Source organism: Annulohypoxylon maeteangense, assembly GCF_022496945.1.
Source record: "Annulohypoxylon maeteangense strain CBS 123835 unplaced genomic scaffold GGS22scaffold_12, whole genome shotgun sequence".
Classification (NCBI taxonomy): domain Eukaryota; kingdom Fungi; phylum Ascomycota; class Sordariomycetes; order Xylariales; family Hypoxylaceae; genus Annulohypoxylon; species Annulohypoxylon maeteangense.
Genome location: NW_025953259.1, coordinates 1,071,057 through 1,086,823, shown reverse-complemented (window position 1 = coordinate 1,086,823; position 15,767 = coordinate 1,071,057). Strand labels below are relative to the sequence as shown.

At 46.3% G+C, this 15,767-nt stretch overlaps 6 protein-coding genes across 6 annotated transcripts; 4 read left to right on the top strand and 2 right to left on the bottom strand.

Moving 5' to 3' along the window:
• Positions 1 to 1,616: 1,616 nt before the first annotated feature.
• On the top strand, positions 1,617 to 4,522 carry GGS22DRAFT_167583 (uncharacterized protein). The gene is made up of 4 exons (XM_047962007.1): positions 1,617 to 2,269; positions 2,372 to 2,575; positions 2,652 to 2,733; positions 2,794 to 4,522. The coding sequence occupies exons 1-4, from the start codon at positions 2,084 to 2,086 to the stop codon at positions 4,023 to 4,025; spliced, it is 1,704 nt and encodes a 567-aa protein (XP_047817469.1). The 5' UTR covers positions 1,617 to 2,083; the 3' UTR covers positions 4,026 to 4,522.
• Positions 4,523 to 5,802: 1,280 nt separating this feature from the next.
• On the bottom strand, positions 5,803 to 7,473 carry GGS22DRAFT_180650 (uncharacterized protein; the record flags this gene model as incomplete). Its single annotated transcript, XM_047963789.1, has 1 exon — positions 5,803 to 7,473. One exon carries the CDS (start codon positions 7,471 to 7,473, stop codon positions 5,803 to 5,805), a length of 1,671 nt encoding a protein of 556 aa, XP_047817468.1.
• Positions 7,474 to 9,654: 2,181 nt separating this feature from the next.
• GGS22DRAFT_167581 (uncharacterized protein) lies at positions 9,655 to 10,551 on the bottom strand. The gene is made up of 3 exons (XM_047962006.1): positions 10,251 to 10,551; positions 9,967 to 10,161; positions 9,655 to 9,876 (listed from the first exon to the last, which is right to left on the bottom strand). The coding sequence occupies exons 2-3, from the start codon at positions 10,039 to 10,041 to the stop codon at positions 9,673 to 9,675; spliced, it is 279 nt and encodes a 92-aa protein (XP_047817467.1). The 5' UTR covers positions 10,042 to 10,161; positions 10,251 to 10,551; the 3' UTR covers positions 9,655 to 9,672.
• Positions 10,552 to 11,191: 640 nt separating this feature from the next.
• GGS22DRAFT_167580 (membrane-associated, eicosanoid/glutathione metabolism protein) lies at positions 11,192 to 12,407 on the top strand. The gene is made up of 2 exons (XM_047962005.1): positions 11,192 to 11,635; positions 11,725 to 12,407. Exons 1-2 carry the CDS (start codon positions 11,587 to 11,589, stop codon positions 12,129 to 12,131), a joined length of 456 nt encoding a protein of 151 aa, XP_047817466.1. The 5' UTR covers positions 11,192 to 11,586; the 3' UTR covers positions 12,132 to 12,407.
• Positions 12,408 to 12,497: 90 nt separating this feature from the next.
• Positions 12,498 to 14,038, top strand: GGS22DRAFT_167579 (BCNT-domain-containing protein). The gene has a single exon (XM_047962004.1). It carries the CDS (start codon positions 12,532 to 12,534, stop codon positions 13,549 to 13,551), a length of 1,020 nt encoding a protein of 339 aa, XP_047817465.1. The 5' UTR covers positions 12,498 to 12,531; the 3' UTR covers positions 13,552 to 14,038.
• A 306-nt stretch (positions 14,039 to 14,344) lies between these two features.
• GGS22DRAFT_33866 (TIP41-domain-containing protein) lies at positions 14,345 to 15,745 on the top strand. The gene is made up of 2 exons (XM_047966844.1): positions 14,345 to 15,311; positions 15,431 to 15,745. Exons 1-2 carry the CDS (start codon positions 14,427 to 14,429, stop codon positions 15,551 to 15,553), a joined length of 1,008 nt encoding a protein of 335 aa, XP_047817464.1. The 5' UTR covers positions 14,345 to 14,426; the 3' UTR covers positions 15,554 to 15,745.
• The last annotated feature ends 22 nt before the right edge of the window (positions 15,746 to 15,767 follow it).

Sequence of the window (15,767 nt, the reverse complement as noted above, 5' to 3'; positions counted from 1 at the left end):
AGAACTTCACCGAGTGGCGAATGAAAACCGTTCGAGCTAGATACTAGTCTCCTGGAGCGGCAGTTTACGGCTCCAGTGCCAAATGTGGCAAGAGACTAATTCAGCTTCCACATCTTGCTGCTGACCCGGTAATATACCTCGTTTGGGTACCTAGAAGACGGCTGTGCAACATAGACCACGAGGTCTACGAGATACCTTCCTTCTGGAATTTCTAAGGGACTGAAAGGTCCGAAGGTGTTTCAACAGGCTGGGCTAAGGCCATAGGTAATATACAGACAAGCAGAGTAGGTAATAGCTGATAAGTTCCCAGTTGTCCCATCTATACCCCATTCCGTCGTTGCCGACATCCATGGATGAGAGAGGTTGCTGATAAGTGCATGCCTAGGTAGGTAGCCAAGAACTTGGCGGGCGGAGAGGAAGATCAAGGCTTGGCCACCCGGCGGAGGGTCTGCCACCTTTTTATAATGAATACCTTGTCCATTGTACCAAGAGAAAACCAAGACTTTCTTCCGCTATCACATCACAACATTAACAATGTTTTGTTGGTGGGTTATATGATATCGGGGGAATGGATATGCAAGTCGAGTGTTATGTCATAGCGCCTATACTCCTTCATCTGCTCAGCTGTTTAATTCTTATAGATGATCGGGATGAATCATGATTAAGGCTATATTAAAAGAGTAGTTTTATGTATTATTTACGAATTACCGATCAACAAACTCGAGAAGGTTAGCACCTTACAATTGGCGAAGAAGGGATAGCATAAAAACAAAAAGAAGGGGGGAAGGTGTTCAATGTCGTGCACATACATAATAAAGTTGTTACAGATTTACAAATTAAGATAAAGTGTGGAAGTACATCCATAATATACCTATGTAATAAGTTACGGATGCTACAGGTTTACGGGTGAAGACTGTACATACATAGGTAGATAGGCAATAGGTACTTCGTACCTACCAACCTATCTGTAATTAAGTACATACATAATACCTGTAAGAGATTTTCGGAATTCTCATCCAACATGGTTCGCAACATATTCAGATGATTCGAGCGATTGTACGAGTTATTAAAGTACCTAGGTACCTACATATCTAGGTAGTTTGCATATTGCGTGTAGTACTCTAGTACGTAATAAGAAAATGATCATTTGAGCGTGACGAAGAATTATGCGAAAATGTGAAGGAACAATCCAACGCGAAAACAGACTGTTGCTAAGAAATGGAGTGCGAGAAAGTGCAGAAAGTGGGCGCAGTCGAGTCTCGGCGCAGGAGGAACCCAGCGGCCAAGGTTTTTCCAAGCAACCGTAAGCATTAAACGGGCAGATATGTCGAGACAATCATCGAATGCCAAGAGACGCCAAGCCCTTGGCGGAATCTTGGCGCGGAAGTCGTTACTGAGGAGGGGTAACTCAAGAATGGCAGTCACAACACACTGTATGGCGAGTCACTTTCAAAAGAGTAGTACTTCGATCGTTTGCCCCCATTTCCCTCCGTCCAATCACTCAAAGCCGACCGCAACACCCAAGACCCATTGCCAAGACTTTCCGCCTCGATATCGCCAAGGTCAAACGTCCATAATAAGAGCGAGCACGACACTCGATTTACATAAACTCGTCATTCCTCTCTTCGAACGATACATGATTTCTCCCCTTTGCTCATTTGGGAGTCAAAGTCAACGAATCTACAGTATTTACGGTTACTGCTGCCAGAGATTCGAGAAAAGCACATCTATTGATGCTCGATTATTCCACAAAGATCTATAAAAGCGAATCATTTCCTGTTTAGCACCGCTTTCTTAATCCTTCCAAGGTTTAGTCACATGCTGCTGAGCTTGGACCGTCCTGTTACCTAGGTATCATCCACGGTCGAGAAAAGGAGAATAAAAATAAGTTTTTTTTGGTCTTGGACCGAAGATTTCCCGTACGGATCAATATTTTCTCCCTTTGAAAAGTCACCATACGTTGATTGGTTGGAATCCGTCTATTATTCCTTTCACACCAAGCCTTTTCGGCCAATATCATCACGTGTAAAGGTCACGTGGATTTACTCCTATTTTATCGCAGTTGAATCTTGAGGTTGGAGCCATGTCGGCAGCACCCGAGAACTCGATCCAATCGGGCGGCGAAAGCTCCAATTCCAATGGAACCACACCAGCGCCTTCGACCGCAACAACTGCCACCTCCCAATCCAGTGCTCCGGCGTCAGATGACTCTCTCCAATGCCGATGGACCGGCTGTAGCGAGAAGTTCAACTCGGCAGAGACTTTATATGTACGTTTTTATGGTGTAAATTCGCATTGGCTTAAAATTGATTACCTCAACTGCTTCGTAAGTTATTTATAATTCATTACCGGAGCTGACAATTGTCCTTAGGAACATATTTGCGAGAAGCATGTTGGACGCAAGAGCACGAACAACCTGAATTTGACCTGCCAGTGGAATCAATGCAAAACCACCACAGTCAAGCGTGATCATATAACTTCGCACATCCGTGTGCATGTCCCTCTCAAGCCACATAAATGTGACTTCTGTGGCAAGTCATTCAAGCGCCCGCAGGACTTGAAGAAACATGTTAAGGTATGGAACGCTTATGCTTTCTTTAATTAGACATTTCGTCTCGCCGATTTTATACTAATTTTCGATATGGATATAGACTCATGCTGACGACTCTGTCCTGGTCCGCTCGCCAGATCAGCATGGATCTATGAACGGTGCCTATCGCCCCCAGGGCAAAGGTACGTTTTTCTTGGTTAAAATCAACCATTTCCCCAATTAGAGGCTAATTCGCCTCGTAGCTCCATCTAGTTATTATGATCATAACGGTCAGATCCGTACTAACTCGGCCGCCTATGGTCAGCCGCCGCACGCTGCTGGCCACCCAAGTAGCTACTACCAGCACCACGCCCAGACTTCCTTTGGTCAGCCTATGTACTACCAGACCATGGGCGGTCGCACTGATCACATTGGCTACCAGGCTGCTCCCGCGGAGTATGACAATCGCAAACGCACTTACGACGTGCTAAACGAGTTCTTTGGTGATGCCAAACGTCGCCAGCTCGACCCGAACTCGTACGCTCAGGTCGGACAGAGACTCTTACCCTTGCACGGAGTTCTTCCAATTCACTCAGGCTCCCTGGGCGCCGAGTACTTGCCGGCTCCAGGTGTAATGGCCGTCGAGGGACCTGCCCACGGCCCTTACCAGCAGCATTACTCTCTGCCGCCTATGCCCAATCTTCGTACTAAGACCGACCTTGTTCAGCTCGATCAAATCCTTGAGCAGATGCAGAGCACGGTATACGAGAATTCTAATACCGCAGCAGCAGCCGGAGTTCATCAGCCGGGATCTCACTACCTACCCTTGAACATCCGTCATAGCCAGAGCCCACCGCACTCTGCGGCGCAACAACCCATGCCCAACGGCGCATACTCGTCCGCGCATGTGGCTTCGCCTCTGACTGCTGTCTCATCAACACACTCCAACGGCACCCCTGCTGTAACACCGCCGTCGAGTACAATGTCATACACTTCGGGCCACTCCCCAAGCGCGTCTTCCTCTGGCCTGTCCCCCTCAACGCGACATAGCTCTACATCAGCATTATACCCGACTCTTCCGGCGGTTACGTCAGGCTACCCAGGCCAATCCGCAACTTCAACCTTGGGTCCAACCTTCGACACGGATCCCCGCCGACGCTACTCGGGCGGTATGCTGCAACGTGCCAGCGCCGGACCCCGACCTCTCATAGAACGCGAGCCGTCCACTACACCCCGCGCCTCAGAGTCCGCGATCTCAGCAGTCAGCTCGCCGTCTGCAGAATCGGAGGCTAGCGCCGAGGCTCGAGAAGACCAGAATTACGAAAACTGGCTCGAGAACATTCGCGTCATCGAATACCTGCGTGAATACGTCATAGACCGTATCAAGCGCAAGGAGTATGATATGGAGAGCCCCGCGTCGGCGTCGAGTGATATGGACGTTGATTCGCCCACGCGCCCGCCGAGCCAACCGGCATACCCGGCGCTGCCTTTGTAGGACGGGCGTGTGGGTTAACTTAGGACAGGATAATCATAACCCTGGGCGGGGGCGATGGCATTCATATCTAGTGTGGTATGAGTGACTCCTTCAGAGACTCCGCCTTACGTGCGGGTTGTTCTGCCTGGTTGATGGAGTGACATAAGAAATTCGATAACGAGTGTACATACGGGAAGGGAAGGGGAATGACACGGCGTTATGCATGCGGGGTGATGACTAACAAAACTTTCTTCCTTTTATTCTCCACCTTATTGCATTTTATTCAGTACTTTATTGCCTTGTCTTTGTAAGGGAAAATAGCTGTCATCTATGTTAAGGCTGTCTCATTAAAGGGGTTCTGAGGTAGTGGGCTATTGGCTGTTAGTCGTCAACAGACATATGCCAGAAAAATATAGTGGTATGACCGATTCAGCTGCGAAGAAATGTCCTGCAGTTATATGTATTGAACATGGATCGCTTGTTAATATCAATCAGTTAATGATATTATTGTATGATGATTCGGCGCATCTCTATTTGACGAGGCCTTCGTGAAGCTAATGATCGTAATCGTCTTAATGACAAAGTAAGATAGGAGCATTATTCATATATCCAAACCTTAGAGTACCTAGTTAGGTAGGTAAGTTATCAGAAATAGCAGAATTGTTAATGAACGCAGCCTTGTACGAGCAGCATTTTACATGTCGGAAATTCTCTATTATGTGATATATTTATCGGCTCTGTTTGCTCTCTTTTAATTACCCTAGGTACCTAATTTATCCTGGGTATTATTTCCTCTTGACCCTTGTCTTGTCTCTATTCACCACCACCACGTTTTCCTCGCCACTCCTCATTTCATATGGGGACCCGCTTTCGGGGATGTTTTTCTCTCTTTGACGATAATCTAGAACAGAAGCATAAATGATATATTATATGTACCTAGTAGGTAGGCAATTTATAACTGCGTCATATTAAATATCTAAATACCTAATGGTAGGAGTTATCGTGTATCATTTCATAGAATGCATATCAAGAGTAATCTTATAAAATATAAAACGCACCCAAATACCCCAGACTTATCATTCGTAATGATCGGTCACGTATTCCATATAATCACCTGCCGGCCTTGATACGGACAAAGTTCGAAACACATCAATAACCATTTCTATTTTATACTTTACTAGGTAGTGGTATCATTCGTTTACTGATTGGATCCGAAATAACGGCCTTCGACTATATTATGCTTAGTCATTCTTTCCTTTAAAAACTTCCCGAAACGCTTCCTTCATGTTGCTAATGCTCGATGATTCTTCTATATGATATATTCGTGAGCTTTCTGGGAAAACGTGCAGTCGGAATAAATCAAGAAACAAGTTTCGTGTACGGAAGGAAAAGGGAGTAGATAGAAATCTGAAAGAGGCGAGAGATTCGAAAGAGATGGCGTGTTTCGACGGTTCTTATATCACGTCCGACCTGGAACGCCTTTCTGCAAGGTTCGGTGGGCTAGGCGGAAGTCCGAATTTGCCTAGGAGGTGGCACGTATTTAGTGGAGGCGAGTCTGCTTAGCCTGGACCAAGAATATCGCATACACTTCCCGAAGGACACGGATACCGTGTGTGCCTAGGGAAGGATATTTGGTTTGACTTGTATTGCGGAACAGGGTGTTTCGAAGTGGAGTGGCGAGAACCCCTAAGCTAGCATTCATGACGCGTGTATAATCATGAAATTACCAGACTTACCGCCGCAGTGTACGTGCAGATTGAAATTGAGCTGGAAGGAGGCTGACAGAAATTCGGGAAAATTACCCGGGGGAATTGTTCTCAGACTGGGAGGCTTCTTCGCGGCATCTACGACACATGCACCAGCCACCAAGACTTCCTTGTGCCCACTCCCGACGTTGCTGCACGGAAAGGTCCACATCACAGTAGTGATTAAGAATCTCCTCCCCAGCTTTTATACCGCCTGGTGCGTTGCCTACGACTCTTGTCTCGCGGGCTTTCAACACCATCCGACCACCCCAGGTCCAAGTGACATTTGGATTACAGTCGTGGTTGGCAAGGCACCAAAAAGGGTGGACGGCGGCGACGTCGGGACGCCCATCTTTTGGATTTTTGCGAGCCGATGCGGTGCCGCGAAATTTGCCATAGAGTGTGTTGAACACCCATATGTCGTACTTGGCCAGGGTTGCGTATATATCGATATCCATCTTCTCGAGAATGTGAAAGGGTGTCTCGATGTTGTAGGTAAAGGAGAAGGGAAGCGTCCAATCGGGAGGCGGACCCGCTTTAGGGGACAAATCAATCTCGTTAGTTTTGGAAGATACAAAATCCCCCCAAATATATTTGATTTGGTTAACGTCAAGTGGATTGATATCTTGGTGGGCCGCCATGGCTAGTACACGCGCGAGTAGTAACAGATGAAGAGTCTCGTCGGCCTCTTTCGCGTCAGGATCTTTGGCGATTGAATCGACGTCCTTTTCGCAAACGGCTGGATGGTAAAGCGCCTGAGCCTGTTCAAAACAATGTTGGTCGCAGAACACGGTGTCGAAACATTCTGGACAATTAACAGCGGTTGAATCGCCCCCCAGAGGCGGCAACTCGCCACTGCAAGCATCACAGACCGACTCCTTGAGGCGGTTGTTAGCCGTTACCAACGAGTACTCTACAAGTACGTCTTCTCCTGGCGCGATATCTTCCTTGGCAAAAACACCAAGTTGGTCACAGGTTGGAATGATGTCGTATCCGTCAGTACGACTTGAACATCCTAGCAATATAGGCAACTGCGCGACTTTGACAGTACACTTAGGCGCCATCTTGACCAACTCGGCGTTGAGAAGTTCCAGAGACTCGTCCGAAAACCGATCGGGTTCATAGCTGTTCCAAGGATATACTTCCCTACGCACCATACCCCAATCGGGAAGATCGTTCACGTTGGAGACCGACCTACGTGTTCTGCGACCGGCAACAGTGTGAATATACCCTCTCGTGTTCAGAAGCTCCTGATTATCGGGCGAAAGAGCAAGGCCACGTTCGCAGAAATTGTAAGCGCTCTTCAGACAGCCACATAGAAGCAGGCTCAAAGATAATATCTGATAACAACGAACGGCGGCAAGCGAAGCAAGGGCGGCGATATCTTTGATGCCACCGTCAAGTTCAGGCAGGCGTGACTGTCTTCCCGATAGCGAGCCGTAGTCCAAGACGTCCAACAAAGGACCGCGGGAGTACGCCGTGAGAGCATCGAGGGCTAGATCGTGATACTCGAAACTTTCGTCGCGAACTTCGTCGGTCAATAACAGCGCCTTGTAAGCATCTCCGGCAGCTAAGTCTGGATAAGCTAGGTCGGAATATACCAATGCGCGCTTTATATAGAGGACGAGGTCGTACGGGCTAGCCAGCAGATCATCTGTTAGTGACTGGCGTTGGCGCAAAAGCGACTCGATCCGAGTGTCGACCTCTTCCTCGGACTCGTCCATCACTCAGAACACGAACGGCTAGTGCTCTTTATAGGTACCTAGGTGGGAATCGAGATGGATACCGATACCGTTTGGGGGGTAACTGAGTAGTGGTATGTGGGGGATGAACCGTACTTCTGGTCAAGGGCACGTCATGCTTGGAAAGTCCGTAGATATCTTGCGTACCCTGGCGAGTGCCCAGGTGGTAGCTGTCCACGGATCAGCGCGCGGACGAGCACACAGGTGCGACTCTTGTTTGGGTTTGGGTTTGGGTTTGGATTCAATATTTCGGTTTTATTTTATTTTTAGTCTTCTTTTTTTTTTTTTAAAAAAAAAAAAAGATGCCAGTCAGGATTGTTAGGATAATTGAGACAATTGGGATATATGAGATAGTTAGGGCGGTTAAGACGGTTAGGATGGTCTGCCGTGATTCTACGGTTCTGGATCTGGGCGATATGTTGCTTCTTGCTTGTTGGTTGTTTGTATGGTGGGATGTCGATGATCGCCGGCGCGCGTTCTCGTTCTCGGTCTAGTTCCCGTCCCCCCGTTTTCTCTTGCAGTCGAGCTACTCTGGAACGATATAGGAGGGCCGTAGTTGTAATTTGTTATGCCGAGTGATATGTCAAGGTGTCTGATTTAGGCGGGTCTATAGAGCGGTTATCCAAAGAATCAAGAGGTTTTTCCCTCTAGAGGATACTGCTTGCAACCACACAGAGAAAAAATAAAAAAGGTGTACAAGTCCGAACTAGACCCCTCAGACCCCTCCAAGTTTGTGTGCCTGTGTGCCCAAGCTAAGGTTAGAATGTGGCACGACCCTTAGGTGGAGCCGACCAAGGAAAATCTGGATGGAACGATCAACGAAGGGACCCTTGATGTTTCCCAAGTTATAAATTCAGGGTCCACTTACATGTACTGGTAGGTACTGTCGATTGTGTTAATTGCTAAGTAATTACCTCGATATTAGCTATTAGCGGTCCCGGCATTGCGGGGACATAAGGTTGTTTAACTTGTGGCTTGAAGATACATCTATGATACATGTAATAGTACTTACATGTACTAGGTAGGTGATAGACTGTACCTAGTATCTAGTAGCTTAACATTAGATGTATATGTAGGTACCTATCCAATTATACCAACCTTAGGTACCAGATAGGTAGATATGTACTGTAGGTATGTACTAGGCAGATAGACTGTTGTGGCTAGAGATGAATCCTTAATCGTACAATAGGTACCTATTACATATTATTTCTAGTCGAGGATCGTACAATGTTTCAATAGTGGGTATTCACTACTAGGTAATACCTGCCTAGGTACCTACATATGTACCTAGATATAATGAAGACCTTCATATTAAGAAAAAAAGAAAGTTAACTTTTTACTCCGGTCATCCCGATGAACCGACAACTCTTATCAAGAACATCGAGCTCGACGTTGAATGGTGTGATTTAAGCTACTACGGAAGCTTCCTGCAATGCAACACTGTAGTTCATGACATTTCCAGAACGCCCCACCCCAGCACGTTTCTCCGACCTCTTATCGCGTGAGGCTCTCTACCTGCAAAGGTAGGTACTCTCAAGTATGTGCCTAAACGGTTGAAAAAAGAAGTAAGAAATGATACCCATGGTAGTAGATGGTCTACCTAGTATCATACAAAGCATTAGGTAACGAAAGTGATTCCAATCAAGTTGACGAGCTAAATAGATAAGGATACTCTTTAAAGACTTCGTACCTAGGAAGAGGGGAGGGGTGAGTGTTTGAAAATAACGGGACAGGGACACTTGAAAATGGCGCTTCGTCAAAGTCCCACATAGCTCCCGTCCCGTTATCAGGGGAACTGTTTAAGACTACAGCAGGGAGCTTCATTATCGCCGTTATTACCCATGGATGGCTTTAAAACTTCGTTAGTGGTGATCTACTAAGTTGATTGGTAAGAAGAGCTACGCGTTTTCTACCCTCACGAACCATCATGAAGGAACGGTGATAAGGAGAACTTGCTGTAATAGTTCGGATTCAAATGTTCTGGAACCGGAAATACACTATGGAACACTATCTTGTATGTGCGTAGGTACCTATGGAACTCGTTCAATTTATGTATAGGGCGAATTGGAGCACGCAACTTATCTCTCTTGGATCGAGTACTACGCATCGATTCTCGCCAATTGCTTATGTTATACAAAATATTATACATGATGTGAATACCTAGGTAGGTAAGTAGCTAGGTCAATCCGAATTTTTGCTAGCCTCCCCTTCTTTGACCATACCCTCGCAGCCAGTAGCTTGACCTAGTTTCTGTTCAACCTTGCCAAATCCTTGAGCCGGGTCACGCTTGTCGCCAGCAGCCTTCATGGTATTCACAGCGTGGGATTTAGCTTGCTCTCCCGAACTTGTCCAAGCTTGCGAACCTGTCACGCTACCAATGGTAGACTACGTAATAATTGTCAGTATTGATGTCCAGAATTTAACTATATTAGATATCTTCATATTTTCATATCTTGAATGATAGGCAAGACTGACCTCCGTGGCTCCCTTGATGTACTCGGCATGGCCGCTTATGAGTGAGGGTTGTTGCTCGTTGTTTTGCGAAGACATGGTCGATTGATGGATTGAGACTGTTGCTGGGTGTTTGCCGCTTGATCATTGACGAGAAGGCTCTTTTGATGATAATAGCAATGTGGTTGAAAGACTACTGGTCTTGATAGAGAAGTCATACTATTTATGAATGTCAATTTAGTCTATCAAAGGTTGTGACGTCAATACCTGTTAATGACACAATTGAGTTACACACGGGAATATCTTACCTCAAAGTGTGAAGCGTGTGGGGACTAATCACGATGCGCCTATCCACCTACCTCCTACCATCGTACTGATGCTCATCTTCATCTTCATCTTCACTTTCATCCACTAGTTCCATTGCATTGAAAAGATCTTACCAAAAATCCAATCACTCCCTTTCAAAGGCTTCCAGTTCCCATAGTTTAATTGCCAAAGCCTCCGCATCACCAAGCCAGAGGCATAAATCAGCTTCCACTGTTTCTTTTAAAGATTTTTTCGTCATAATTGAAAACCATGACACCTCGGGTATGGGCTCGTATGTTTCGCCTTCAAAATCATTTAGGCTTTTATGCAGTGGTTTTTTTTTTAAAAAAAAATCGAGGTAAATGACCATCTGCTGACGAGCAAGGCTCATATTTGACAACTACGGGATAGTCGCGATTTTGTTGTGAGAATCGCAGTCTAGACACCGCGGAAATGTTTAACGAGGTTTGGTATTAGTTGTAGAAGGAAAAAACGCACCTTATTTATGCCTAGCAGTACCTATGTAGTACAAACCAGACGCGTCACGTACGAACCATACATAAATATTGCCTATAACGAACTCAGAATTGAGTAAAGGCCAAAGAGGTACTAAAAAAAACTCATTCTCGTGCTATCTGGACATCTGAATTCTGCCGTGATCTGGATGGTTGAAATTGTATGGACAATAGATATCATCTTTCACTAGTGGATATTAATCCAGGGCTTTTAGAGGGTTGTACGCTAAAATTACAGCATACCTAGGTAGCTGCCTAGGTAGGTACCTTCATTAAAGTGGGTGTGGCATAAGAATCTGGGGAAGATCGAAGCCCGGGAGATTTCTTGGCATCGAAGATCCATGCAGCCAATCGATCATTCGTAATCGATTAAAAATGGAAACCTTGATCACCTTACCTAGTAAGATCCGTGGATGCCAAACACTTCAAGATTCTGTCCTTTTTTTTAATACCTAGCTACATCGAGCTTTGATAAGAAGTACGATATATAGTTCGAGAAGGTCGAGGTGGCATTCGATACGTCAAATGAAATAGGGCTCATGCTGCTAAGAAAACCCAGCTATCTATCCTACGTACTATGTGCCAGCTATGATTTATCTCCGAAAGTAACATGTACGGTCGTTTCAGAACACCCGAGCGAGTAATTAGGCGAATGGTGATGTCAAGATGCCAAACAGAGCTGGGAAGATATATACTAGGTGTCTGTCCACCTAGGTAATTCCTCTTTAAACAACAACATGGCAAGCGGCCATCTACTTTTCATGATCAATCGTATTAGAGACCTAACGCTTACTTCGTTACCAAACGTCAATAACATTGAAACATGTCAACTACGATTGGCCTCTCGACACCGGTGCTTGCACCTCTCTTACGTATGTTCAAACTGCCTACCCACACAGGTCCACTGAAACTAGAGATTCAAACATGTAGCTCAAACTAATCTATGTCAACATATCAATAGCTATAAGTGGTACCTTTGCTCTACCATTTTCCGCATACTTCACTCTTCTGAGCTACCGCGTTGTTCATCATCGCCTCGCAGACAAGCAGTATCTTGGTGATAATTCATCCAAGGACGGTGATCCGAATAACAAGCTTTACTTGGCGACTCGTTGCCACCAAAACTTCATCGAGAATGTGCCGATCGCTCTCATCCTAGCAGCATTCGCTGAGCTCAATGGCGGAAACCGAAAAGTTCTAACTATAACTCTCAGCGCTCTCTTAGCTTTCCGAATTGTGCACGTGGAAATAGGTCTCATCAATGGGTTGGGCATCGGTAGGCCAATTGGGTACTGGGGCACTTTTGCTACCATTGCAACTTTGGGTGGCTATGCCGCATTTCTTGTGAAGGGGTATTGGGGACTTTGAGTCGGTGAAAAGTGTGCGTATTGATTCATTGATTCAAATAGGCGGAGACCGGAAACTGCAGTCCGGAGGCTTCTTGTTACCCGTGAGAGATAAGGGTCGTATATTACTGTACACACCAGTAGTTTTCCTGTGTGGTATTAGTGCGAGGTTTAGACATCCATAAATCGATTGACTTAATCCTCGCACCTGTCGCCATGATTCTACAAGCAATGTGAAGGTACTTCGGGGTATTTCTTGACAGGGGTTGATATCATAATAGGTATGGTCCAAGCGCAATCTCCACTTTTCAATGGCTACGAACATATGGAAGATTGACAAGCATTTTAATTCTTCATTTGTCATCATCATCTTCGTCGCGCAAATGAAGTTCATTTTCAAAAACTACGCATGAATTAAAATCATGACCCAAGATCAAGATCAAATTATTGACGAAGAATACGCGTCTGAGGAGGATTCCGACTTTGCTCCCGATGCAGCATCATTACGAGGCGACGGTGGCTCGGACGCACCAGAATCCGAAGATGACGAAGTTCAATTAGTTACAGCGCCGAACAAAAAACGCGCTGCCGACGCGAATGCTGACGACGACTTCGAAAATTCAGGCGACGAAGTGATAATACAAAGGGGGAAGAAGCGCCAGAAGAAAGACAAACAAAAAGATGCTAGTGCCGAAGATGACGATGATGGTGGACGTGGTCTCATCAAGACTCGGAGCATGCGAGCGGTTGAGAAGGCGGAGAAGAAGTTGCGCACAGCCACTGGTCCGGTCACGATTGATGTAGACGATTTGTGGGCGAAGATGACGGCTGTTCCCTTACTATCCTCAAATGCAAATGAAGAGGCAGAAGCGGAGAAGGAGAACCAACGGCCAACTCAAGATAGTACGGATGGACTGCTTAAGGGCGCCCGAGACAAGCTACAGCAAAACTTTGAGGGTGGAGGTGATTCACTATCAATGATTAAGATTAAGCGAACCTATAACTTTGCCGGAAAAGTGCATACCGAAGAGAAATTAGTTCCTCGAGATTCCGCGGAAGCGAAACTGTACTTAGCATCTCAAGACCCGAAGACTGCCGAAGACGTCGAAGCTGAAGATGGACAACCTAGAAGGAAGCCCCGCCGAGCATTCCGATCTATATTTGAACCCGTAGTTGAGGGCCTGGCTCAGCGCGAAGACCTGAATCTCGGTATGGACGCTAGACTTCAACTACGTGAACAGGCGAAGGCCAAGAAACTGAACGTAGTCGAGAAGAGTCGCATGGACTGGGCAGGTTTCGTTGATAAGGAGGGTATAAAAGACGAGCTTGAATTGGCTGGAAAGTCTAAGCAGTCATATGTCAACAGACAAGATTTCTTGGATCGTGTCACAGCTAATAAGGATGAGGAAGCAAGAAGAGCTAGGATTGCTGGCCGAGCTTGAGAGATAAGACATGAGAATATCTATATCTCTTCAATTCATCTCGGTTTCGCAAGCATATCAATTGGCCTAAGAGACATAGCAGCAATATGTTGGGAAAGAGAAACCGATGAATACCACGACGTGAATGTCTTACTTACAATGATTCTATCGGAATTTCTAGACCTGTCGCTCCTCGATATATCGTGACGGATTTGAGAATGGAGCTCGTCGATTTGGTTTGCGTGGAACTCTAGGCTGACTTCATCCAAGTACAGTCAATACATTTACGCAAAACCACCAACGGCCATACCTACGATACCCTATCCATAGCTAGGCGTTCTTATTAGTGTTGATGAAAAGAACACCTGAATCGAGTTATTACATACTCGAATAACGCCGAGGATGGTGGCTTTGAAAACCAATATCATCCTGTGTCATTAGTATTCGGGGTGCAAGTGTAGCTACATAACTACAATATATCATATATTAGAAGGCGTCGGAGCCGACATCTGATATCCATATGTCTATTCTAAGTCTCATGTTTATGCCACGAGATTAAGATACCACATTATATGATTCTTACCATATCTACTACCTAGTAGGTACTAGTTGAGATAGTTAGGTAATACCTACCTACCTTGGTAAGAATTGAAGAGATGTTAACAACAACGAGAGATCAAGATCTGAAGCTACCCCTGTAAAATACTTCCTAAAAAGGAAAGAACTTGGACCACTTACCCACAATTTTAAGAGTGGACCCTACTGTGACGAAGCTGCCCCTCCATATCCCAAAGGCTGGAGGCTGAAGCTGCGTCTTGAACTTCAACTTCAACTTTTACACATCCCGTTATACAACTCGCCTCTAACTCGATACCCTAAACTTAAGATTGCCAACCATGGCTGCACACATAACCTCACCTAATGAGCCGTTCCCGCGACCCGAACATATCGCACAAGCTACAACCTCGCATCGACAAGGCAACTTCGTCATCTCCTCGCGCAAGCTACCCATCTCTAAGGCAGGCCCTATCGACGCCATGGAACGATCCCTCGGAATTCCCGTACCGGAAATGATATTCGGAGACAACGTAGTCGCTATACGGCATGCGCCTACGGGATGGGGTATCGAGTTCAACGCGTACGATGCTCTAGATGCCGTCGACAAGACCGATCGCCATATGTTACAGGTCGCGTACGCCAAGAGCTGGAGCGCGAGCAGGGAGCAGACAAGTGCGGGGATTAAGGACGTAGTTAAGCCGTATGATTGGAGCTATAGCACCACGTATAAGGGCACCATTATATCAGGGATAGCGTCGAAATTTCCGCCGCCGCCGCCGCCTCCTGGTTCTAGTATAGATGCTCATACAACCACTGCCGTAGCCAAAACCACAGCTCCAGCTCCAGCTCCGTCAGATCCCGCAATCAATGAGAGCGCAAGCTCCGAAGCAACCCAAGAAAAAGAGCCGGAGAGCCAAAGCAAGCTATCCTTCATTCCCTCAACTAAGCCTATACCCCTCGAGCTTCTCAAACGCCGGGATCCAATCCTGTTCTTTGACGAGGTGATGCTGTACGAAAGCGAGTTAGACGACAATGGCATCAGCGTTTTGAGTGTCAAGGTCCGCGTCCATGAACAGCGCATGCTACTTCTAGCCCGCCTATTCATGCGTCTGGATAACGTTCTCATGCGCATCCGAGATACCCGCGTCTACGTCGATTTCGCGGCCGAGGAGGTCACGCGCGAGTACACTATTAAGGAGGCTGGGTTTGGGGATGTTAAAAGGGTAGGTTTTTTTTTAAAAAAAAAATCAGGACTTATCTGCTTCTTTTCTCTGCGATTCGGGTTTTTGGATTCCATGATGAGGTGGGCAAGGGTGGAGCGAATTTGCTGACTTGGATATAGAAACTCCTTATGACGGGGTTAGTTCCCGATGCTATAACGGTGGCAATGCGTGATGCGAACACGATCGCCGATTTGCTTCCCACCGTCGAGCAGACCTTGGAGCGTGTTTCACTAAAATCATGAAGAAAATTAAAGTAGAGGATACATCATTTACCAGTAGTGTAGGATTGGGGGGCGATTGGCTGACAGGCCAATTGACGAATTCTGAGATATGCATGGATTGGCGTTTAATAGGTGCGCGTGATTAGAACCCGGTCCTTTGCAGCGTCAGTTTGCGGGTAGACGCGCTGGTCTATTGGGATGGTCATCGGCTCCACAGGAAATTCTCTGGAATTAA

Coding starts and splice junctions, on each gene's coding strand:
- GGS22DRAFT_167580 (XM_047962005.1), top strand. CDS start 11,587: ATGTCAACTACGATTGGCCTCTCGACACCGGTGCTTGCACCTCTCTTA. Junction 11,636..11,724: donor GGTGCTTGCACCTCTCTTAC/GTATGTTCAAAC, acceptor ACATATCAATAG/CTATAAGTGGTACCTTTGCT.
- GGS22DRAFT_167583 (XM_047962007.1), top strand. CDS start 2,084: ATGTCGGCAGCACCCGAGAACTCGATCCAATCGGGCGGCGAAAGCTCC. Junction 2,270..2,371: donor ACTCGGCAGAGACTTTATAT/GTACGTTTTTAT, acceptor AATTGTCCTTAG/GAACATATTTGCGAGAAGCA. Junction 2,576..2,651: donor ACTTGAAGAAACATGTTAAG/GTATGGAACGCT, acceptor ATATGGATATAG/ACTCATGCTGACGACTCTGT.
- GGS22DRAFT_167581 (XM_047962006.1), bottom strand. CDS start 10,041: ATGTCTTCGCAAAACAACGAGCAACAACCCTCACTCATAAGCGGCCAT. Junction 9,877..9,966: donor ACATCAAGGGAGCCACGGAG/GTCAGTCTTGCC, acceptor ATTATTACGTAG/TCTACCATTGGTAGCGTGAC.
- GGS22DRAFT_167579 (XM_047962004.1), top strand. CDS start 12,532: ATGACCCAAGATCAAGATCAAATTATTGACGAAGAATACGCGTCTGAG.
- GGS22DRAFT_33866 (XM_047966844.1), top strand. CDS start 14,427: ATGGCTGCACACATAACCTCACCTAATGAGCCGTTCCCGCGACCCGAA. Junction 15,312..15,430: donor GGTTTGGGGATGTTAAAAGG/GTAGGTTTTTTT, acceptor ACTTGGATATAG/AAACTCCTTATGACGGGGTT.